This window comes from Metopolophium dirhodum, chromosome 6 (assembly GCF_019925205.1).
Source record: "Metopolophium dirhodum isolate CAU chromosome 6, ASM1992520v1, whole genome shotgun sequence".
Taxonomy (NCBI): Eukaryota; Metazoa; Arthropoda; class Insecta; order Hemiptera; family Aphididae; genus Metopolophium; species Metopolophium dirhodum.
In genome coordinates this window covers 3696040-3718958 of record NC_083565.1, presented here as the reverse complement: position 1 = coordinate 3718958, position 22919 = coordinate 3696040, and the positions used below count along the sequence as shown (strand labels likewise).

At 29.3% G+C, this 22919-nt stretch overlaps 4 protein-coding genes across 12 annotated transcripts; 1 reads left to right on the top strand and 3 right to left on the bottom strand.

The window, feature by feature from the left end:
* Window positions 1-6016: 6016 nt before the first annotated feature.
* LOC132946161 (uncharacterized) lies at window positions 6017-10755 on the bottom strand. Of its 4 annotated transcripts, none has more exons than XM_061016019.1 (4): window positions 10622-10755; window positions 10336-10476; window positions 9363-9495; window positions 6017-6395 (listed from the first exon to the last, which is right to left on the bottom strand). In XM_061016019.1, exons 2-4 carry the CDS (start codon window positions 10463-10465, stop codon window positions 6071-6073), a joined length of 588 nt encoding a protein of 195 aa, XP_060872002.1. In that variant the 5' UTR covers window positions 10466-10476; window positions 10622-10755; the 3' UTR covers window positions 6017-6070. The 4 variants fall into 4 exon arrangements, with proteins under 4 accessions (XP_060872002.1, XP_060872001.1, XP_060872000.1 ...); XM_061016018.1 differs by having other exon boundaries at window positions 10618-10745; XM_061016017.1 differs by having other exon boundaries at window positions 10544-10731.
* Window positions 10756-10914: 159 nt separating this feature from the next.
* Window positions 10915-12239, top strand: LOC132946160 (endoplasmic reticulum resident protein 29). The gene is made up of 3 exons (XM_061016016.1): window positions 10915-11191; window positions 11301-11476; window positions 11540-12239. Exons 1-3 carry the CDS (start codon window positions 11087-11089, stop codon window positions 12003-12005), a joined length of 747 nt encoding a protein of 248 aa, XP_060871999.1. The 5' UTR covers window positions 10915-11086; the 3' UTR covers window positions 12006-12239.
* Window positions 12240-12411: 172 nt separating this feature from the next.
* On the bottom strand, window positions 12412-19494 carry LOC132946159 (ubiquitin-protein ligase E3A-like). 6 transcript variants are annotated; one of them, XM_061016013.1, is made up of 15 exons: window positions 18876-19494; window positions 18597-18803; window positions 16876-17104; window positions 16420-16818; window positions 15505-15731; window positions 15236-15431; window positions 14815-15164; window positions 14396-14587; window positions 14024-14338; window positions 13810-13954; window positions 13503-13717; window positions 13269-13436; window positions 13051-13206; window positions 12778-12995; window positions 12412-12714 (listed from the first exon to the last, which is right to left on the bottom strand). In XM_061016013.1, exons 2-15 carry the CDS (start codon window positions 18702-18704, stop codon window positions 12576-12578), a joined length of 3057 nt encoding a protein of 1018 aa, XP_060871996.1. In that variant the 5' UTR covers window positions 18705-18803; window positions 18876-19494; the 3' UTR covers window positions 12412-12575. The 6 variants fall into 6 exon arrangements, with proteins under 6 accessions (XP_060871996.1, XP_060871994.1, XP_060871993.1 ...); XM_061016011.1 differs by having other exon boundaries at window positions 16420-17104; window positions 18865-19494; XM_061016010.1 differs by having other exon boundaries at window positions 16420-17104; window positions 18876-19493.
* A 1469-nt stretch (window positions 19495-20963) lies between these two features.
* On the bottom strand, window positions 20964-22875 carry LOC132946356 (uncharacterized). Its single transcript, XM_061016330.1, has 3 exons — window positions 22735-22875; window positions 21551-21638; window positions 20964-21402 (listed from the first exon to the last, which is right to left on the bottom strand). The coding sequence occupies exons 1-3, from the start codon at window positions 22753-22755 to the stop codon at window positions 21062-21064; spliced, it is 450 nt and encodes a 149-aa protein (XP_060872313.1). The 5' UTR covers window positions 22756-22875; the 3' UTR covers window positions 20964-21061.
* Between the last annotated feature and the right edge of the window lie 44 nt (window positions 22876-22919).

Here is a 22919-nt window from a genome sequence, read left to right as displayed (position 1 = left end):
GGGTTTCAAAACATGCCGAGGCCCTCTGGACCCCCCCCCCTCCCCCCCCCCCCATCAGATACGGCCTTGTAGGTAATGTTATTGTATTACTATAACACCAATGCGAGTATTTTTTATAACCATGTTCTCTATCTTTTTTATCATTTCTCAGCTACGTGTGCCCGTGGCTCTCGTTAATTTCCGCGGAGCACGTGATACAACGACGATTTTAGAAGTACTTACCTACCTGTAGAAGCGGCAATACAACGATCAGGCAAATGCAGATAATTGGTTGGTACATACATCGAGATGATGATATTACCTAATTGTTAAGACTTAAGATGTTATTCCTTCAATTTATCGTTGAACTCTTATACCTATCGACTTCGAGCTTAGAGTATTTAGTTAATCTGATCCGTAGGTACATGACAGTTGCACATAGACAGTGACATAGTACATACCTTACGATCATTAAAATAACGGAAACTTGGAGTCTTTTGTTTTGATTTTACAGCAACCACAAAATACCATTAAGTCAACCAAGCTTTCATCATAGGGAATATTAACCTGTTTTAAAATCAAGTGACATTTGTTTCTAATTTTTTTATTTCTTACAGTTCGAAAATTTTAGAACTTTTTATCCAATTTTTATTAATTTCATAGAAGTTTTAAGTTCCAAACATATTATACCCTTGAACTAGTAATTAGGTATCAAACCAAATAAATGTCTTTTTTTCTCTGTAGTATTTGTGTTTCACGTGTAGGAGTTAGAGATCTATCAAGTACTATAATGTTCAGTGCTCACATTAAGAGGTTTTATTTTATCTTTACAATAACAAATAAATCCGTCAAGTATAGATAATCCCTCCGTTGTACATTATAGGTGTCGAGTATATCTCGTCATTGAGTAATGAATGTGTTAAATTTGAATTCAATTAAAAATCATTGAATAGGTAAATGATTTTTTTTAATACTTATACCATACCTATGTATATCTTTATTAATTTTATTGTAAATCTGTATATATCAAACTTTGTTTTTCAAAAGGGCTAGACCCGTAAATATAAATATAAATAAATAAATAAATAAATAAATAATACGGTAAATATCAAGACTATTCTTTTTGAAGACACTTTTCAAACACAAAAAAATAAACACTAATAAAACACACATCGACACATCATTGTAAAATCAATACATTCATCGCTCAACTCAAAACCTAAGATAAAACAATGATAATGACAAAAAAATTAACTTATCCTGTTACCATATAAATTAATTGTATGCACTTTATTTTCCTACTGTTAGCGATCGATTTGGATATTCACAAACTAAAATATATTTTCCAATTATTTTTCATGACACAATACCTGTAACACACGGATTGTATAAAGATGATGTCAGCGTTTTCTCTCTCTGACACACATAATATGACACTATCTACCAAATTTGTGTTGTTAACTTATTAGTAGGCATAGGTATTAGAGTGAATTGATCTATTATCAAACTTAAAGTTAAGAACATTGTAAGTATCCGTGTTGTTGCGTTGGATTTTTTTACGATATTTTAATTGTTATGAAAGTGATGACTAGGTTAACAAATGTAAAATGTTACAATTTAAAAATGCTCGTATCTCGCATTAAAATTGAACTATTGTAAACACTCAACGTATATTATTCCCTAACTGAAATTCTGTTCCAATAACTATCATTTTTGAAGGGCCAACGTGGTCACGAATTTTTAACCATTAATAGATAGGTAGGTACCATCAAACACACTTATTATTATATTAACCACATACGATAATCATATCATACCTATTACTGCAATATGTTTATAAATCTCAAAAACAATATCTAATATAATCTAAATATTATATAACATTTTGCAATAAATAAATATCACAGTCAGACGTCTATAAGGTTACCACGGATATGTACAACATTCACTAGATTTCTCAAGTAGGTAGCGATTTTCTTATTTTGTTGTAATTCAAAAACGAATAACTGTAGACACTTGAAACTTATACCATATTTTTATTTTATCAATTCATATACTTAATAACATTTTCAATTTTTTTTAGTATTTTTTTTTCTATAATAGTGTCAATAAAATATTATTTGTAAGGTCAAAAAGTATGGAAAATTAATATAAGGCTTCTGATATACAAAAGAATTTGAAAAATATTAAAAATAGGTACATAGGCACACTTTTTTTTTTATATTGAACTTAAGCCCGGCGACTATGGACATTAGTTGTTGTAGGGGTTATGAACTGTGGTAGGGGTAAGGTTGGTACGGTAGGTTGATTTTACGATTGTTTTAACGGTTTAATTCCGCGACTGGTAGCAGCCAACGCGCCACGCCAAGCCACACACTTTTTTTTATAAGCATTTAAAGTTCGTGTTTTTGAAACATTTATTAAATTTAAAATTTAAAAAGGTGGATAAGTGGATGTCGCTCTGCTGTACAGTAGGTTACAAGTGGGTCACTGTAATGGATGGTGTTAAATTTGAATTCAATGATATAATATCATTGTATAAGAAAAACGATTCTGAGCGAAAACGGTCAGTCATTCTATGATATTACCAAGTATATTTGATGATATTATTGTGAATAAAGTAATTTATATATAACCTATTTACGTGGAGCCTTGTTTTAAATTTTCAATCTTTAGCCATAAAAGTTAAACATTTTATACATTTTTAACCACAAAATAATTAATAAATTATAAATTTGATAAATGTTGTCAAAATTTGAACTTTAAATGCTTATAAAAAAAAATTGTGCCTATGTATTTTTAATATTTTTCAACTGCTATTAGAACGATATATCAGGAGCCTTATATTACATTTTCACGCTTTTTTACCCAACATATAAAAATTTATTGATATTTATAGAAAAAAAAACTAAAAAAATTGAAAACTGACAATGTCCGTAAACAGCTCAAAAAGAGTCAAAATATTTTCAACATTTTATGGTGTATAGAAAATGGTAATATGAACATTCAGTGAAATTTTCAAGTATCTACAGTCATTCGTTTTTTAATTACAATAAAATAAGAAAATTGTTACATGAGAAATCGAGTAAATATCAAATGTTGTAAAAATATAAATTTCAGACGCTCATAAAAATTTAATTTAAGTTTCTTCTAGACATTTTTTTTTTTGATAAAGGTAGACAAACTTATGAGTAATCTTATATTACATTTTCAAATCTTAGATTTAAAAAGAAAAATTTTTATGAATTCTCAACTCAAAATAATTTGCTATTTTTCGTGATTTTTCCGTATTTTGTCAAAATTTGAACTTTAAATGCTTATAAATAAAAACTGTGACTAAGGATTTTTAATTTTTTTCATCTGCCTTTGAAACAATAACCTAGGAGCCTTCTATTAAATTTTCAAGCTTTTTTACTCAACAGATAAAATTTTATTGATATTTATAGAAAAAAAAACTAAAAAAATTGAAAACTGACAATGGCCGTAAACAGCTCAAAAAGAGTCAAAATATTTTATGGTGTATAGAAAATGCTAATATAAACATTCAGTCAAAATTTCATGTCCCTACGGTCATTTGTTTTAGATTTACACCAAAAACCAAAATCGATTTTCTCGAAAACAGATTTTGCGTAAAAATTCCCGTTTTTCCTTAATTTTTCTTTTGTTTTTCACGTCGCTTGTGAAAACTACTGGGAAATTTTTACTTTTAACCCCCCAAAGTACCAACTAGATTCACTTTCCTATCAGAAAAGTTACTATTGAAGAAAATCCAAGCACTTTTACTGTCCTAAAACGTGATGACAGACACAAAAATAAAAAAAAAAATAAAAAAAAAAACACACATCATTGTAGAATCAATACATTCATCGCTTCGCTCAGAATCTAAAAAAAACAAAAAAAACACACATCATTGTAGAATCAATACATTCATCGCTTCGCTCAGAATCTAAAAAATAAAAATAAAAAATAAAAAAAAAATAAAAAAAAAACACACATCATTGTAGAATCAATACATTCATCGCTTCGCTCAGAATCTAAAATATCCACACTGACAAATCACAAAATATATTTTGTTAAAAAAGTAAAAACAATTATCATTAGTATTTTAAAATAAATTATAATAAAATAAAATTAATACTTTAATTATTATAAAAATAACATTGTGACGTTCTGTTACATTTAGCATTGGTTGGGCTGGACCATTTTTAGAGGAGGCTAAAGCCCTCCTCCTTTATAACGCCGTACCTAATGATAATATTGATACCATTGCACAACTGGGAATTTTGACTATGTCTATCATCTACAATGAGTAAACAATAAACATTTATTATAAATATAATATTAAAAAAACCAGTTTGTAATAATTGATATTTTTTGAAAAATAGTTCACAGAAAAAGTTTAGTGTCCCTCGCTTCACAAAACATATGTATGGTTAATAGATTTTCCTTGCAGAAGAAATATATCAAGTAGCGTGCTACATTTTTTGTTTTAACATAAACATGTTTTTGGGCTAGCTAAATTTTTTTTTTTTATAGTTTAAATATAATATAATGTTAAACAAATAACTGGTGTGACAATAAATACAAATAAAAAGTATAATAACGGTATACTTAAAAATAGAATAATGTTTAAATAAATCATTATTATAGATACCATACATAATAAGATCAAAATCAAAATACTGCTAAATGCACAATATAGAAAATGTTTGTTTTAAATCCGAGCTCAGGTAATAACTAAATGTAGTATGTACCCAATACCTATGAAATATATTATTATATCTAAATATCATTAACATATTATACTGAAACAAATAGCGACACCAACAATAGCTGACTGCAGTCACAATTACTATTTTCAATCTAATGAAAAATAATGAATGTTTATTTCATTACCTAAATATCCATCAGAGTTTTTACATTATTCGGATTACCTATATCTAATAGTCATAATCCAATAAATAAGTAATAATCTTGTGAATGTGATTTGTCAACTTATGGCATAGATAGTAAATTAATTCACAGAATAATATATTATATGTATAATATATATCATATATTAATAAGTTCAAGATAACTTATCCTAATAATCGGCTTATAAGGCAGAAAGACAATTAAAATGATATATATCAAACATATAATTGGTTCACAAAAATGTAAATTGACAAGTGTGAAGAATTATCACATACGACCAGTGTATTCCTTAATCTGGTGTGTATAAACAATAAATGATAACAAAACATGTGACATGAGTATGTTATTAATACCTATATTAAGAACACACCTAGAAGTTCTAAACTTCTGCTTACAAATTTACAATTTTTACCAGCTTACTGAAGTCATATGAACATGGATATCACATAACAGTATAACACATAATATTAGCTTCAAGCCATATTGATTTGATTTATTGATAGCCATTAAATAGTTATTCAAAATTTAGTAGGAATAACATTGAAAATAACATTCAAATATAGTTTTGGCTAAATATATGAATAAATGAATGTTGGTTGTCAAACATATGTTTTAAGAATTCAATACTAAGATAATTTATTAGGTGAATTACATAGTTTATCAAATTATTCTATTATAGCTAAACGTATAAGAAAATTATAACTCAGAATTCAGATTTGTTAAATAAAATATATCACATTTTGACAGTTTTATAGTACTATTTGAAAATAATAAAACTAATATAGTTTTTGTACTTATTATTATAGTTTATAAGGTACAGAATAACTGAAAAATAAATTGGCAATTCTTAAAATAAGTTGTAAAACATTATGTAACAAATAAAATACAGATTATCTAGATGACAACTTAGTTTTTAAGTAAATTTTAATAAAGATATTAAATTTGTTAACATTCAAATTTGTCATACACATGTAATGAGCCATACATTTACCATAACTGTTGTATAGTTACGTCTTATACCACATAGCATAATAGAACATATTTAATCATAATATAAGGGATCTTCTAAGGAGAAGTTTGTGACACTATATTAGTAGGTAGTAGAATATTTGATAATAATACACAAAAGTCTTCATATTTCTATCATATATTTTTCAAGGAGCTATGATATGCACCTCTATACTTCATCATTGATTATATCAAATGTACCTTCACGGTTACTTTTAACTTTCATAATTTTTCCTTTGGTAACTTTTGCCCAACCTTGAACAGCATCTCTGTTTAATATCCATTCAGATGACACAGCTGTTTCAGAAGCACGCTGTAATATGACTTCATCACTGGTATTTTTAAGATGACGTTTTCTCTTTATTCCAGTTGTGGATTCGTCTAATGGAGAAAAGAGTAATTTAGGTGATCCATTGAATAAATGAATTCCTTTTGATTCATCAGTATTGTCTATTTTGAGTTTTTTATGTTTTTTTTTTTTTTCAATTATTTGGCTAAAAATGATTAAAACACATTACTTATTATATTATATTATATTAAACAGGAGTATAACATACATGAGAAACTTGACATTATTGTCATCAAATTCAACATGTTAATTTTAGGTTAATACACTATTGAATAACATGAGTTTTGTTCAATATGTGACTTACCACACGGCGTGATCTACTCGTATTTGAAATGGTGAACTAAGTACCAAGAAGTTTTGACCGTATCATTTTTTCTTCTAAAGTTGATCTTTATATCAATGTATCACTATGATAATTATGGCATGAAATCAAGTTTATGTTTTTGTAAAAATTCTATAACTGATTTTTTGGTTTGTATAGTCCAATATAATTCTTCGAATACCAAAATTTTGTTTATTTTGTTTCACATATGATGAACCAATGACTAAACAAAAACTGATGATTATTGTCCATAATCAGCATAATATTGTTATCAGTATTCAGTGGTGTATTGGTAAATATATTTATGGGTATACGCACCAATAAAATATGTATGTAACCTAAACGATCAAATTATATCATCGTATATATTATATAACGTTATTGCAGTTCAATTAGTACATAGTTTTTAACATTATTTTATTAATTTTTGTATAATGTAACAATAGAAAATAAAACAAAATCAACTCGAATGTAAAAAAAATTAAAATAATAATAACATTATTATTATAAGTACAATCTATAGAATTTTCCACAAAGATTTTTTGTATTCAATATTGGGTTTACAAAATTGAACTTAAAGTCTTAAAATACATTAAACACAACGCATATTGTTATATAACTTATATTCAATACCTACTTCAATTGATAAATAATTCATTAATACGAATAACGTTTTTTTCCTATATTAAATAAATTTTAAATCTTATTTGGTTTTCTGGTTATTTTGGAAGCGTATACCCGTAAAATAAGATTTTACATTGGGTATACGCCGAAAATCGAAAATCTTCTGATGGGTATACGGCGTATACCCGCGTACCCATACCAATACACCACTGATTATTATCAAAGAATAAAGAATGAAAATATGATTTTTTTGAACCCGCGGCAGCATTGGCTATTGGGATTCTAGTTATACTAAACTAGAATCTAGTTCTTCCACAGACTATTTCATATAGTCTGTGGTTCTCCTAGTTGTCTAGTTAGAAAATTGTCTTAAAATCTAATATTTAAAATTTGTTTACTTAGTTACTAACATTGTTGAATTATATTTTACTCTATTTAGAATTTTTTTAATTTAGTCTGATATTAATAAAATCCAGTAACTATATCATACAGGGTGTATCTTATGTCCTTGTATGCGGGGTTTTTTAACGATTATGGATCAATGACATAGAATTTTGTTAAAACAAAAAAAGACGTTTCTTTATTTTTAACAATCTCAAAATGTTTAAACACGCAGGTGTACCAATAAATAAATCAATTTTATTTTTTAATGGATTCTGGTAAAGCTTTTTTTTCTGAAAATTTTGATAGTCACATCATCAATTTTGGTTTGCTAGTTTATTAACTATGGTCATCTAAAGTTTAGTAAAATATGCATTAATATTTTTAATGTAAATAATTGATATAGGTTTAATTTGCAAGAGCTAAATCATTTTTTTTTATAACTACCTTTTTTACACTTAAGTAGTTTAATCGGTAAATTAATAACACTCTCTCAATAAAAAAAAAAAAACATAAACAACATTTTTGGCAAACATAGTTCATTATTTTTATTTTAACATACAATCATCAAAATCAGTAATACTATTTTAATTTGTTATTATAGGTAATCGTAATTAATTACTTTGCAGTTACTTTTCTTACAATATCATACATTTGGATTCTTTATTAGGTGGCTAAAGTAATAATGGTAAATGGTATTCGAATGTTGACATTAATGTCTTAGGTTGTCTATAGGTGTTAAAAAAAATTGTATAATGAAAAAAGTGCAATGTTTTGTGGTGCTCTTCTCGTAGTGGAATAACTTGAAATTTGAACCATATAGGTTCCCTATATTGGTAGGTATCACATGCAAAGTATGAATTTAGGAGTTGAAATTCTTAACCCTTCATATTTTTTAGTTTTGGACATTTACATTTTATTTCGTACCTTTCCTATCATACTTTTCTTACAATAGCATTAATTTGGATTCTTTATTACTTACCTTATGGTATTTGATTCTTGTTATAATAATATTGGAAAGCTGTAATATAACTCAGATTAAAAGTATGCTTAAGTTAGGTACAAACCTATATTGAGATTGACTATTTATCTAAATATCTTGCAAATAATTTTAAATCACGATTATTAAATAATTCTTAAAGAATTTCAACTACTAAATTCATATTTTGCATGCGATACCTATCAATATAGGGAACTTATGGTTCAAATTTCAAGTTATAAAAGTTAGTTATAAGAAAAAATTATTTAGCTCTTGTAAATTAAACGTTAATAAACTAGCAAACCAAAATTAATGATTTAACTATCAAAATTTTCAGAAAAAAAAGATTTATCAGAATCCATTAAATAAAAATAAAGTAGTTACCATTTGAATAAATAAAGTTTATTTTGCTATTGGTACACCTGCATGTTTAAAAATTTTGAGATTATTATAAAAAAATTGCTTGTTAAAAATAAAGAAACGCGTCTTTTTTCGTTTTAACAAAATTCTATGACATTGATCCATAATCGTTTAAAACCCCACGTACAATGACATAAGATAAACTCAATAAAATTATATAATCAAGCAAGCACATATTATAAATATAAGTACATAACTATTAACTATTATCAATACGTATAGATTTTGTCTTAGTAGGTCAACTACAGTAATACAGGTAGGTCACATACTAAACTCAATTTTTGCTTGGTAGGTCACATAATGAACGAAAACCCATATTTCCTAAATTTTAGAGGCTATACATAGTCATAAGAGCTTGTTAATTGTGTTAAGAATTATAATATTACCTTTCTAAATGTTTGAATAAGCTTTTAGCAACAAATTCTTGAAATTCTGGAGTCACCTTGATAAAATTATGATTATGTCCATCGTCTTCAATAATATACCTAAGAGATGGCTTAACTTGTACAGCATTGATACCTAAAATAAAAAGTTTTTTTTATAAGTAGTTTATTTATTATTTAAGATACTTAGATACTTATCAGCATAGCCAGGAAGTTCCCGGCAGGAACATTTGTATATTCAATTTCAATAATTTAAATTAATCTGAGTAAGGTGCACAATTTTTCATGGTTCCATAAGATCAAATACAAATTGTATAATATTTTTATTTTTGAATATTTTAATTCTTAACATATTTACTAATATTGAGTTTTAAGTGGTATTAATATATAATTATATAAATATTTCTTTTTTTAATTGAAATTATTAAATTTTGAAAAAAAAACAATTATTTTATTGATAACTTGACATAAAATACTAAAATGTTAATAACATTTAAAAATAAATACATAACAGATGTTCTATAGACATGTCTACCCAGCAACTAGCAAAAAGAAATCATAACAATATTATAATTTCTACTTTTTTTTTAAAATGATAAAATCAAAAATGTAAAAAAATTCAATGTTTCCAGATTCTTAATGGTTTACTAGATCAATAGTTGTACTATTGGAATAAAAACAACTAAATGGTCTAGATTCCTTCAACAAAATTAAAAGTTGAAATAAAATATTAAGTTAATTTCATTTTACAACACAATTGCTACTTAATTGTACAAAAAATAAAGATTGTACCAACATTTTCCATTTTCAGTAAAATAATTATTCAATATGAACAATTAATCATTGTTTTTTATTAGCTTATTTTTATTTTATTTTATTATTTTCTAGTATGAAATCATGATTGTGGGCCATGCTCCATACAATAAGTTTCTGTAGTTAACCGTTAGGTAGTTTAAAAATCAAAAATAATACTCACTTTTAATTTTGTCTGACGAATTCTTGTTGGGGCTATTGCTGTATAGGTCGTTGGTTAGTAGATCAGTGTCGATCGAATCTTTGAGTATCCGCTTTGTGATCTCATCTTCAGACGACGAATCGTCCGACATTGCGCCGAAGTCTGAAAGGAACAAAATAGAATCATTGTCACCGGATTTTCACATCATCTCACAAGCAAGACGTTTTACATTTTAATACACTGCTCAGACATACGTCAGACGATAGGTAGTTTTACAAAATAACTTTTCCTGATTCGATTTACCTACGTTTCGTTCTTCGTTCGAGTTAGCATACCGTACGCCGAGATTCGAGCGGCGTTCTCGGTTCTTCACACGATTTATTAAGTATAATATAATATCTTAAATCGTGGTTCTTCATAATTCAAACGTTATCAGATCATTAAAGAATAAATTAATTATTCTGTGATATCACCGAGTGGATCCGTATCACACAAGTACCACGACGGATCCGAACATATACGTGGTAACAACAACAGCGATTATGATAACAAATAATAATATTGTTATTTTTTATTATATACGTGGACAAATGTACGTTGACTACGTTCGAGTTCAAATATTATAACAATATGTCAATATACAGTATAAATCATCATTAATAATATGTTCTATAGAAATTTTGTGATAAATCACACATTTAAACGTACCTATTTTACTCTTTTAAGTCGGCATTTGTGAATCGAACGCTCATCCAACTTCTGCTTTGATAAAATGTTTTTCATACAGACACTGTCGGTATTCGTGTTGTGTTTTTGCGCGTGTCTTGCTACACAATCTAAAGGAATAGTTTCTTTAGACTCGTTGACTTTCGACAAGGTAAACATACTATGAATGTTATATTTTGGTCGTAGCTGTGCTGATTTTTTAACAGAATCGACCATTAATATTATACACTAGTGTTTAGGTACAGTTTCTCTGTCATTAGGTTCTTTCAAAGTTTAAAGTGTCAATTGTCAAATTCGATGTCTCGTATCCATATGGTGAAAAACACGAAGAGTTTGTAAAATTAGGTTCTGCCTATCAATCGGTAGAAGATTTGCTCGTGGCCGAAGTACCTGTGAAAGATTACGGAGAAAAAGACAATGAAGATTTGGCCATCAGGTTTGACAGATTTATCTTTTGATAAAAAATTACTGTGTACTTATTTATTTTTTTGTCATCAAGGTATGGTGTATCAAAAAAAGATTACCCGATCGTTAAGTTGTTTGTGAATGGTCAGTCAGAGCCGTATGTGTATAACGATGAGGATTTCAACCAGGAAAAATTACAAAAGTTTGTTGTTAAACACAGCAAAGAAATCTTGTACATTGGACTTCCAGGTACATTGGAAAAGTTTGATGGTTTAGCATCAGAATTTGCCAAGGAAAAATCAGTGGACAAACGCAAAGATATATTGTTGAGAGCCGAGAAATTATGGGATGGCAGCGAGGGCAAGCAAAAGCAAAAGTCGGCCGAGGTGTATGTGAAGAGTATGAGAAAAGCATTAGAGAAGGGTGACGAGTTTTTCCACACAGAAACCATTCGCATCAACAATGTGCTTAAGGGTTCAATGACCCAAGAGAAAAAAGCAGACTTGAGTGTTCGTTTAAACATTTTGGAATCATTCAAAGTACAGCATGACGAGTTGTAAATTACTTTTGTTTGATATACTACTTATTTTAAATGAGGTATTTTTGGGGTTGTGATATTTTTGTAAATTATTTATTTACCTTTAAAATAAAAATATTATTTAATCACTTCTATGATCAATGATGAACACCAAGAGAAGTATATTCATAATTTATATATGTATGTATTGTTCACAATATAAAACACGATCACTCATACTTGTTAAAAGTTAATAAAAGTTTTTAAATTTTATGAACATATTTGTTTATTATTGGAATTTTCCTACAGTGCATGTTAAAATTTAGTTACTTATTTCTTTTAGGTATTTCGTGAAATGTATTTACATTTTTTCTCACAAGTTAATCGATTTGATTATTTTTTTAATACTTTACTGAAATATAACAGGTTTTTTAAACATGACTACAATATGCAGTATAATTCAACATAAATTTAATAAAATAAATCGAACTTATTATTATACACATTATACAAGATTTGAAAATAAACTTATTAATAAAAATTTCTAAAAACTTGAATTGTACTCAAACAAATGTAGCACAATTTATAGGTGGGTATTTTTTACTTATTGGTTTTATATCATGCCAAACCCTTCAGCATAATTGATAGCTTTTGAAAGTCGCTCATCAAGTTTCTCTTTACTGCTGTATTCAGGTAGCAATAAGACGTTGAAACAGGTATGTGCGGTAGGCAGCCTGTACGACAAGGCAATGCTTGAATGTAGTAATATGTATAAAAGGTAAATATTGTGATACTATGTTTTATTAAATGTATACCTGTCCGAATCTGAACCATTTCTCGTGATGGTCAATTTTAATTTTCCGAGGCCACCAACAGGAACTCTATCACTTCCCGTAGTGAATTGTAGTAACTTCTGCTGGGAGACTCTAGGTAGTGCATGGGCAAAATCCCAAAAATTTTTGATAACTTGTGTTTCTTTGTGATATCCTCCTTCATAAAGTGTAGTTTCTTCTAATTCTGACATATCAAATACCTGAAAAATCATTATTAGAACTGACATCTTTAAAAAAATAGAAATGCAATCTTACTTTACTGCCACACACTATCTGTTCAAGTTCTTCAGGCCAGAATAAGTATTGTAATGGAGATTCTTCCATAACATTTTGGAATCCTCGGTAGAATGCATTGAACTGTACTCCAATTGATTCGTTTAGTAAGAAGTCAGCATATTTATCCACAAATTCCTAAGTGAAACAAAAATATTTTAAATAAGTTCATACTATAGTATAAACCAATAGGTCCTTACTCTTTTATTTATATGGTTTACAGTAATATTATCTCCATTATCTATGAGATCATGATATACTATTTCACCAAACGCATCTTTGTAGCATATTCTAAATGTCTGCATAAACATTTCTTCAATGTCATCTTCTTCGTAGTCCAACAAATTCTTTAAACCATTGTACAATTCCTGTGTAAAAAATAAATATTATCTGAGACACCATATTATAATGCATACAACATGACAAGTTTCTACCTGATTCCAATCTTGCAGATCGTTGAATGTACACCGTTTTCCTAGTAACTTTCGATACACAACCATTGGTAAATTAATGTTTAATATAACATTGTTGTAAATTGCTAATCCGACTATGAGACCTATCAATGAATATTGGGCAGCAGTTTCAAACGAAAACGAATTAAACCAATAAGTAGGGTTTCCACTATCAGAGTTCATAATCACAAACATGCCTAAAATAATATGATATTATAATTGTATATTTACATATTATAATGATTGATAATCATAAAAATTAAATAATAAAACTGTAAAAAATATCTACCATAGTCTGGGTTAAATAATTCCTCGACAATGAGATGGAAGAATTCTTTAGAGACTCCACCCTCATCGACACCTTGTTCACCGTCAAATTCAACCGCCAATTGTTTTTTGAGATCTGACGGATTTTGCATGGCTACCATTTCAAGCTGAATAAGTAAAATTAAATATAAATATATGTATGCTAATTATAAATTAACTGTGTTAAATATATTTACTTCAACTAGAGCGTCCTGGACAACGTGTTCTCTTCTTACTTTAAGTTTGAGGTAAGGATGAGTTGGCTGACCTATTAACGTTTGTATGAGACAGAAACGTCTATTTTCATACATACGTATTCGATTATCATAATACAGCCCTAGAGTCTTAGTGGCTGGGGTAAGTACAAATGAATGGGACATATAAGAAAATTTTTCATTGCCATTTTCTCTCCAAGTTTGGTAATCATCATCCATTTCTAGAGCATCACTCAACAACTCGTTGTAAAATTTTGATATAGGAATTAAAGGGGCACGGCAGGCCAAAATATTTATCTAAAACAAATATGTGATCAGCTCAAATCAAAATATTTAAATTAAATCCAGGCTTACATTTAACATGTCAGCTAATGGATCGGTTTTGTTGATTTTACTCTTTGGATGTGAATTAATAAGGATATCTTCAAGTAAATTTTCATCCCTTACATTTTCAGGTTTTTTCTCTATTTGTTCAGGCTGTTTAGTATCTTCTTTATCAACATTTCTATCACATTCACCGGCCATAATACTCGCATAGTATAAAATCTATAGTCAATGAATTTATTGACATTAACACATGTAATATTTAACAATATAGAATACTTACCAAAATTGTGCTACACATTGTGCAATAGTTAATTTAGAGATAAGTAGTATTATTGAAAAAAAATAGATTTAGTTATCTCATGTATAACTTACAAATAGTTACAATGATGTTATACTTGCTCTCAAATTCAAAAAGTAGTAAAAACTTTAAAGCGAGTTTCGTTTACCTTCATGGTTTTTGTAGCAAATACAACAGCAGTCTCATCTTGGAAAGTTGCATCGTATTCAGTAGATATTAGTTGGAACGTTATTGCTTCTTGGAGGCAATGTAATATACGTCGCAGCGTGTTTTCGGATGACATTTCACTCCAGAATCTTGCAAGTTTTGCTTGTTCAGCCACTGGGAGCACACATGTAGCTGCTACAAGCCTAGGGATTATACGCCCTACAAATGCTAAGTCATCTAACCAAGGCATTTCATAGATGATTTTAAGCGAATGTAACACATCCTCTAAATATTTGTCACTGATTGGAAATGATTTTGACTTGAAAAAATGTAATTCTACAGTAATTTTTGCTGAATAAAAAATAAATATGATTTATTACAATGGGAATAATACCTATAGTTTTCCAAATAAATATACTTACCACATAAGGAACTAATAGCTAAACATAGAACATCTTTATAAAACTCATCATTATTGAGGGAACTCATTTTTTTATATGCTCGTGCTAACCCTGCTACATCTAATTGTTTCTCGCCGTAATCTTCGTCTCCTTCTACCTCGTCATCTTCATCCATTGAGTTATCATCCAATTCTTTTTCAATTTCCATTTCACGTATCTAGGTAAGTAAAAATGATGTTATATTATACTAGAATTAAACTTAAATAAATTAAGAAAATTAAAAATCTCACTTTTTCTTTGGACATACTGGGGGATGAAGTCTTAGCATGATTATGAAATTTAAGCAAGTCTTTTTTGCGTTCTGGTGGGCGTTTTATAAAACTATTACCCAATGCTTCTGGTGTTGAGAATACTTGGTACAGAGCAGATAGCAACTCATTATTATCTTTAGACGGATCAGGTCCTTTTAAATGGCTCGTTAGTTCGATCAAATTGGTTTCGTTCAAATATTTAATACCTGGAAACATTAAAAAATATTGGTTTGTAACATTTAAAATACACATCATGTTATTGCATAGACATTACACATGATACACTGAATGAAATTTCACACAGGCATTCAAAATATTACTAATAAAACAATAGGTAGGAGGATTATCTTCATAAAAGTTAAATTCAAGACAAAGCATAATATACAAAGAAAGATATAATATCGGATGTTGCCAAAATTTGTAAAATAACACGCTAAATAACTGAAACGCATGTATTGGGTTAGAGCCAAGTGGTGAAAGGACCTTCAATATTTATAAACAAATCACATTATGTGTACTTTGTCTAATGTATGAAACAATTGTTGCCTATTGGCCAACAAATAAATAATATATAATATTAGTTAATTATTGTTTTTTCAAAATCTAATATGTAAGTAAATTTAGTGGTATATAGATGATATGAATTCAATATACGATTTTATAATATATTAATAATAATAATAATCTGACATTGTGCCAGCCTATGCTATTAAAAGACTGTCTGTTGACCTTTTGCGTAGTATTTATGATTTTTTTTTTTTTAAATTTACACAAAGAATATGAATCAAAATTTGATGAAAAAATAACATTGACCTAATTTATTAAGATGAGCTTCAAAATATTATCACATGTACTTCATATTTTATAAAAATATTTAAAATAATAAAAAATTACCATTTTGAAAAGAGGCAATATGTTTTAAGGTTTTTTTCATAGTTTCCATGAAGGCTAAGTTTATATCTTCTACATCGTGCATAATACAATCCGGTATACTCAATGAAGCAACATCCAAGCGATCCAAAATATCCTTGTTAGTTGAATGATTTGTAGCACCATTTTGTTCACAAGGATTTACATGATCATCAACATTTTTCAACACATCTTCATTGACTTTTTCTTTAGAAATTTGAGCAGATGTATCTTCTTCTTGTTGTGCCATGGAATCAACAATTGGTGCAATGAATGGATTGTGTTCTTTGGCCATAGGTTCGGCACTGACTATTTTAAATGAAGATGAACTACTGCCACCCTTTGTTTGAGAACAAGTACTAGTGGTTTGAGTAATCTGGGCATCTGATAATGATCTAGATAAGTCAATTGAATGTACAGGGATTACTTCAAATACTGTACATGGATGGTTTGTTTGCACACAAGCATCATGTGATAAACACAGATTATCTTGGGTGTTGCTACAGCAAGCTAATGATGTATTGGCATCATGTAAAGTATTTCCAGACACTGATGGGTTATTAGTGGTTCTTGCTACTTTCATGGGATGCTGATCACACAGTCTTGCATCAAGGCGAAATAATTGAATAGCGATAGCTGCTGCATCATTAGCTGACACCACATTAGTACACTGAGAAAAACAATTTAAATAAATAAATAACATTCAAGTAAAACATGATTAATTCAAAATGTATTCCAAACCTATTAGACAGGACTTAATTTTTTTTTTAGACTTAATAGGAATAAGGCCTATTAAAATTGTTTGTGAACATTTTTGAAATTGTTATTTATATTGATGTATGTTTGATGATAGGTATGTTTAAATGTTTTAGTTATTTTTGAGGTTATTTTATAGGTAGGTTCAATATAACATATTATGAGTCACAGTGCTAAATAACATAATATTGACTCTTTTTCATATTTTATAGCAGAAAATATTAACTATACTGTATACAGTATTTCTGTTCCTATATTGAAAAATATATAGTAAAATGTATACATTTAAAAACATTTCAAATGATAATAAATTAAATACATAAGTACTAGCAAGCTGCAACTAAAATATTCATTGCATAATACAAAACTATAAAATTAAAGTGATGGTTTGCCTATTAATTAATTGCATAATATTAGTAAAACTATTATAATTAGATTAAATTAATATTTTAAATAAATAATTTTTAGATTTAAGTTTTGAGATGTTGTTAAAAGATTATCATTCTTAATTTGAGTAAAACACCAACATATAATCTTCTCCTACTACATTGTACATGCATTTATTAATTAAATATGTTGAGTTAATTATGTTAGACTAACTAGAATTCTAAAAATATACAGATTTACCAAACAGTTACTTAATGATAATTCAGCTAGCCGATGATCTATGAAGAACTAATACATTCAGAAGGTTGGTCGAATGAGTGTTTCACAAACTAACTGACTTACTGTGATGTGTAGTAAGCCTAACAATGATAAAACATAAAATAAAATAAATTATAAACTTGGCATAAAGTTTTTTTTTTACAAAACTACTGATAGATTAAACCATAACTTTTATATGTCATATTATATTATTAAAAACATAAAATGTATGATATCTAAACAGAAAAATATGGTTGTAATTAATGAAAAAATGATGTACTATTTAACATTTCTTTATGGTTGAATATTTTTTTTTATTTTATTGTGATAAGCTTGATTAATAATAGATATAAAATGAATCGTAATACACATTAGATAATCAAAGTTGTAAAAATCAATCATGCTCAAATAGCAAATTTTAGAGCATTTATATTATATACTTATACCTATAGCAAACAATATAGTTAAAATACAAATTAACATATTATTTTGTGCATAAGTGTATATACATATTATAACATGTAGAAGATAAATAACTCGATAAATACCTACTAGAATTTACATTTAACTAGGTATGTACTGTGCGAAACAATAATACTGTCAGCGAGATATTTGGATGATATTTAGTTTGATGTTCATGGACAGTATCTACACTAGTAAATTTCACATGGATAGATACTTAACGGGATTAATCCTACAAAGGGCTATGAACGAAAAAATACAATGATAATCGCGAAGAAGCTGGCACAAGTGTTACTTACCCTTTTGCTGGATGCACAGTAATCATTTACACATTCGCCGTTGCCACAACCTTCTGTGATCAGATAGAAATAACGTTCGATCAATTTCTTGGCCAAGTCTCTTTTCATGTTGACATCAGATTCGGGGGAGCGGCGTTGCGATACCTGCTCAAACACAAAGTGAGAGTGTAGATGACCGGACGGCGAAACGAATACGGAAGAAGGTGACTGTCAAAACAATGAAAATATTATAAAATCGACAGAATATATGATAATGTACTTTATATACCAAATACGAACAATTTGTTAACGTATTACGAATCCGGCACTGATCGGTGCAGTTGTAACTCTACGAATGACGCGATTCGGCGGCCGAGCCATTCGATTTTTAAGCCGCGCCTGAAGACTGATAAATGTCAAACGGTGTACCTAAAATAATATGATAATATTATGTAACAACTACGACGATTATTTCGGCCTGTTGTTGGTCTGATTGTCTTGGCCGCGCGTTCGACACACCACGTCCGCCGTTGACCCTCGTCGAAAGCTGCGACTATAGAGAACAATATTACTGAACAACACGGTAAATCGATAGCAGACGGCCTGAGAGCGTGTGCGTGCGTGTAATCACTCTTCCCTCTCGCAATATTTTTTATTTTGTTTTTTTTATTTTTTTCATTCGTTGTACGCGCGCAAAACAAAGGAGAAAAGTGCGTATCAGATGTTTTGTGGAAAAAAAAATCGTACGCCGAAGGGGGTACAGCCGTACAGGGAATAATAAATAATAATAATAATGATAATAATTTGACGATGACTACAACGGGCACGACTGTACGAGCACGGGGGAGCGCACGCGCGATACGATTTCAAACAAGCGCGGGGAGGTAGCCGCCCGAGAGTTGGAACTTGGAGGTAAAGCTGGACGGTGGATCGGGATTTTCATTGTGTGGGTGATGGGTGGCGGGTGGTGGACAGCTGACGCGGAAAACCGCGAAGGTCGACAGTCGTGGCGGAAAAAATCATCTGTATCCCCCCTCCCACCGCAGCGATATTAAAGTTCCGTTATCACAACATATTTACTTATCGGAATAGATAACAACGATTTATCTATGCCGAAATAATATGCCAATTGCCAATTGCCAATTATAAGCTATTCTCTATTTTGCAATTTATATAATTTATTTTATTCACAGATATTATGTACAATATTTAACATTTATGTATACTAAATTTGTACATAATATTATCTATGTTGTGATTAAATGTATTAAGAGGACGTCACAACCACATATTATGTTCTCTCTGTCTTGCGTTCAGCAGTTTCAATTTTGTGTTGTTAAAATCATGAACTATGATAGTTCATGGTTTTAAATTAATATTAGAGTGAATTGGCCTATTGTCAAACCTAAAGGTAAGAAAATTATCTGTGTTCTCTAGTTGGTTTTTTCACAACTTTTGTGTGAGTTATAAGTGTTTTTAAATTTGAATTTTTTACACTCAGAACTTGCTTAAAAAAATATAGTAAGAAACCAACGAGGCTAGAACACTATGTTTTTACGATAGTTTTGGAGGGTAAAATTAATAATGTAATAATAATATAATTTTCTCCCAGCCACCTAATAACTGGGACAAAATAGGTGACCAGCTGGAAATTGGCCACCGGGAGGTGCCCTTCAGTTTTCAAAACGGATAAGTTATACTACTTAGTACTTATATTCATTGGGCATTGGTCATTGTTGTGTTGGCCGAAATAGGCAAACAAATCATAAATTGTCTTTGTCGTTATTATTACTATTTACTACTACGGCAATACCTATATCTGTACATTTTCAATATTTAATATGAACATACAAGATACAAAATATATACACTTATGTATAATAAATTACCATAAAAATTATCAAATTAACCATTTTATCTTTTTGTTTATTTACGGAATTGAAGTTATTAACTAAAGTAATGAAACACTATACGACTAATACTTAATTTCAATATTTTTCGAGTATTCAGATTTACGATTTGTTTTTGGTGATTCAATGAAGTATGTATATATTGTGCGCGCCAATAGATAAAACTCTAAGGGGGGACCGTTCAGTCAACTGATATTTTTTTATAAGTACCTATACTTATAAAGCCATCCGGTCTAGTTTAAGTATAATATTACCACGTAGGAGAAATTATGGAAAAATGTATTAAGCATGTTTTAATACAAAGTACATATATAGATCGTTGCTAGGATATTATTTGAGATATTTTGTAGAAGTGGCTAAGTGTACAATGTACAATGTGCATATAAATATAAACCGTAATAGGCTCATTAATAATATTATATCTATTATTATATTGTATGTTACAACCTGGAGAAGAGAAGCATAACAACAAAATCGATTGATGAAAAAAAGATCACGTTTTTATTGTTAAAAATAAAATTTAAAGACTACGGTGTTTTTTCCGTGGAAGGTTGAGAATCATAGTTGCGAGAGTGTTCAGTAGTGGTGTCCGGCTTTGTAAGCTGGGATGTAGGATTTTTCGTATTTGCCGGGCCAGTATTGGCCGTCATCTTCGGGATAGCTCGGGTACCCGGCTTTGTAAGCTGGGATATACGCCTTTTCGTATTTTCCGGGCCAGTATTGGCCATCATCTTCGTGGTAGATTGCAGGGTATGCGTGGGTGGCATAAGCTGACGCTGGGTACGCTGCTACCGGGTATGCGGCGGGTGCATGGTATGCTGCAGCTCCTACTACTGGATAACTGTACGGATAGTTGGTGTAATCGGAGTATGCATATGAGAACGAACCAGGGGCTGAGGCAGAATAACCCAAAACCGCTGTAATGAACAAAAAAACATCGATTAACGTCTCTCGGTCGGATTTACCGAAATCATTTGAATTAGGTGATATTTCATATATAGGTATTTCTATATTAAAAGGCTAAAATTGCGTTATCATATTATAATTTATATTATTGGTACTCACGAGCTGGGGCAGCGGAGAGGTAGGCATGTTTCTTTGTTCTTACTCCTTCTTCGGCGACAACGGAGTACACGGCCAAGGTGATGAATATCTGTAAATAGTTACAATAATAGTAATAATAATTGCATATTATAAATTGTAATTCATATTGAAAGTCATAACCCATGAGTACAGTAGGTACTAATATACAGTGCAGGGTTTTAACTTAAACTACAAATCATAATGTAATAATAGGCGTTGTGTAATTTTTATTTTATTTTTAGTACATTTTTTTTCTATTAAATTGAAAATGTACAAGCACAGAACAATAGGTACAATACGTGTACAATGCAACACGACAGTAGAATATGGTCAATAGATAACATTAAAGGTAAATTATAACAGTGCACGGCTTGAAAGTTTTTGTCGCCTATACAAGTTTTAAACGTATATGGAAGTTATAACTTACATATTATATTATATTAATATATATTATATATGGTAGCACACGTATAAATATTGATATTTTCCATTACAGGGGCGGTAATACTAAGCTAGTTGATTCAAGTCGTGTACCATCATTTTGAGAATTTCTAGACGGTTGTTCGACATTTTGGTGACTATATAATAATATATTGTAATGTATTTTTTTTTTAATCACATGTATAATAAATAAGCAGTCATAACGTCACGTTATAATATTATAATATATTATAACCCCGGGAAATTTAATTGAAATTGTACGTTGCGTATAATGATTAAACATTTAAACCTACGTTCGGACAACATTGAATGACGGTAATATAAATATATAATATTAAACAAAATAAATCATAATTGTATTTAAAGGCCTTCGACTTGTTGTTTATTCAGCTGAGCTCTCGGGTGCTATATAGAAGTGTTGGCAATTATATTATTAAGGTAAATTATATTTCAATATATATAGGTATACACTAATAGCTGTTAGTCTTTTAAGAATCAAGCATTTTTAGAAACATATTATACATTGGCATATATTTGAGTATATGATGTGTGAATTTGTATTCATAAGATTATAAGAATCGATCGAAATCCATTAATTTGTACTTCGGAGGGACATATTGTATGTAGGTATAGCTACATAAAAATAATAATTTATCGGTCATAAACAATTAAATATTGACGAGGCGATGAGGCCTGTGCTGTGATATCGTATTAAAGTCACTCACCAGAATCTTGAAAAAAGCCATTTCGTGTTTGGTGATTTTTTCTTGCGTTGTCTACAACGAATCTGCAAACTTCAACCTGGTCGATGTGTATACTTGATGTAGTGTGATGCCAATTCCGGGTACTGTGGTCCTTATATATACAGTCGTCAGTCGGTACCTAACTAACTTACATGGGGTGGGTGTCT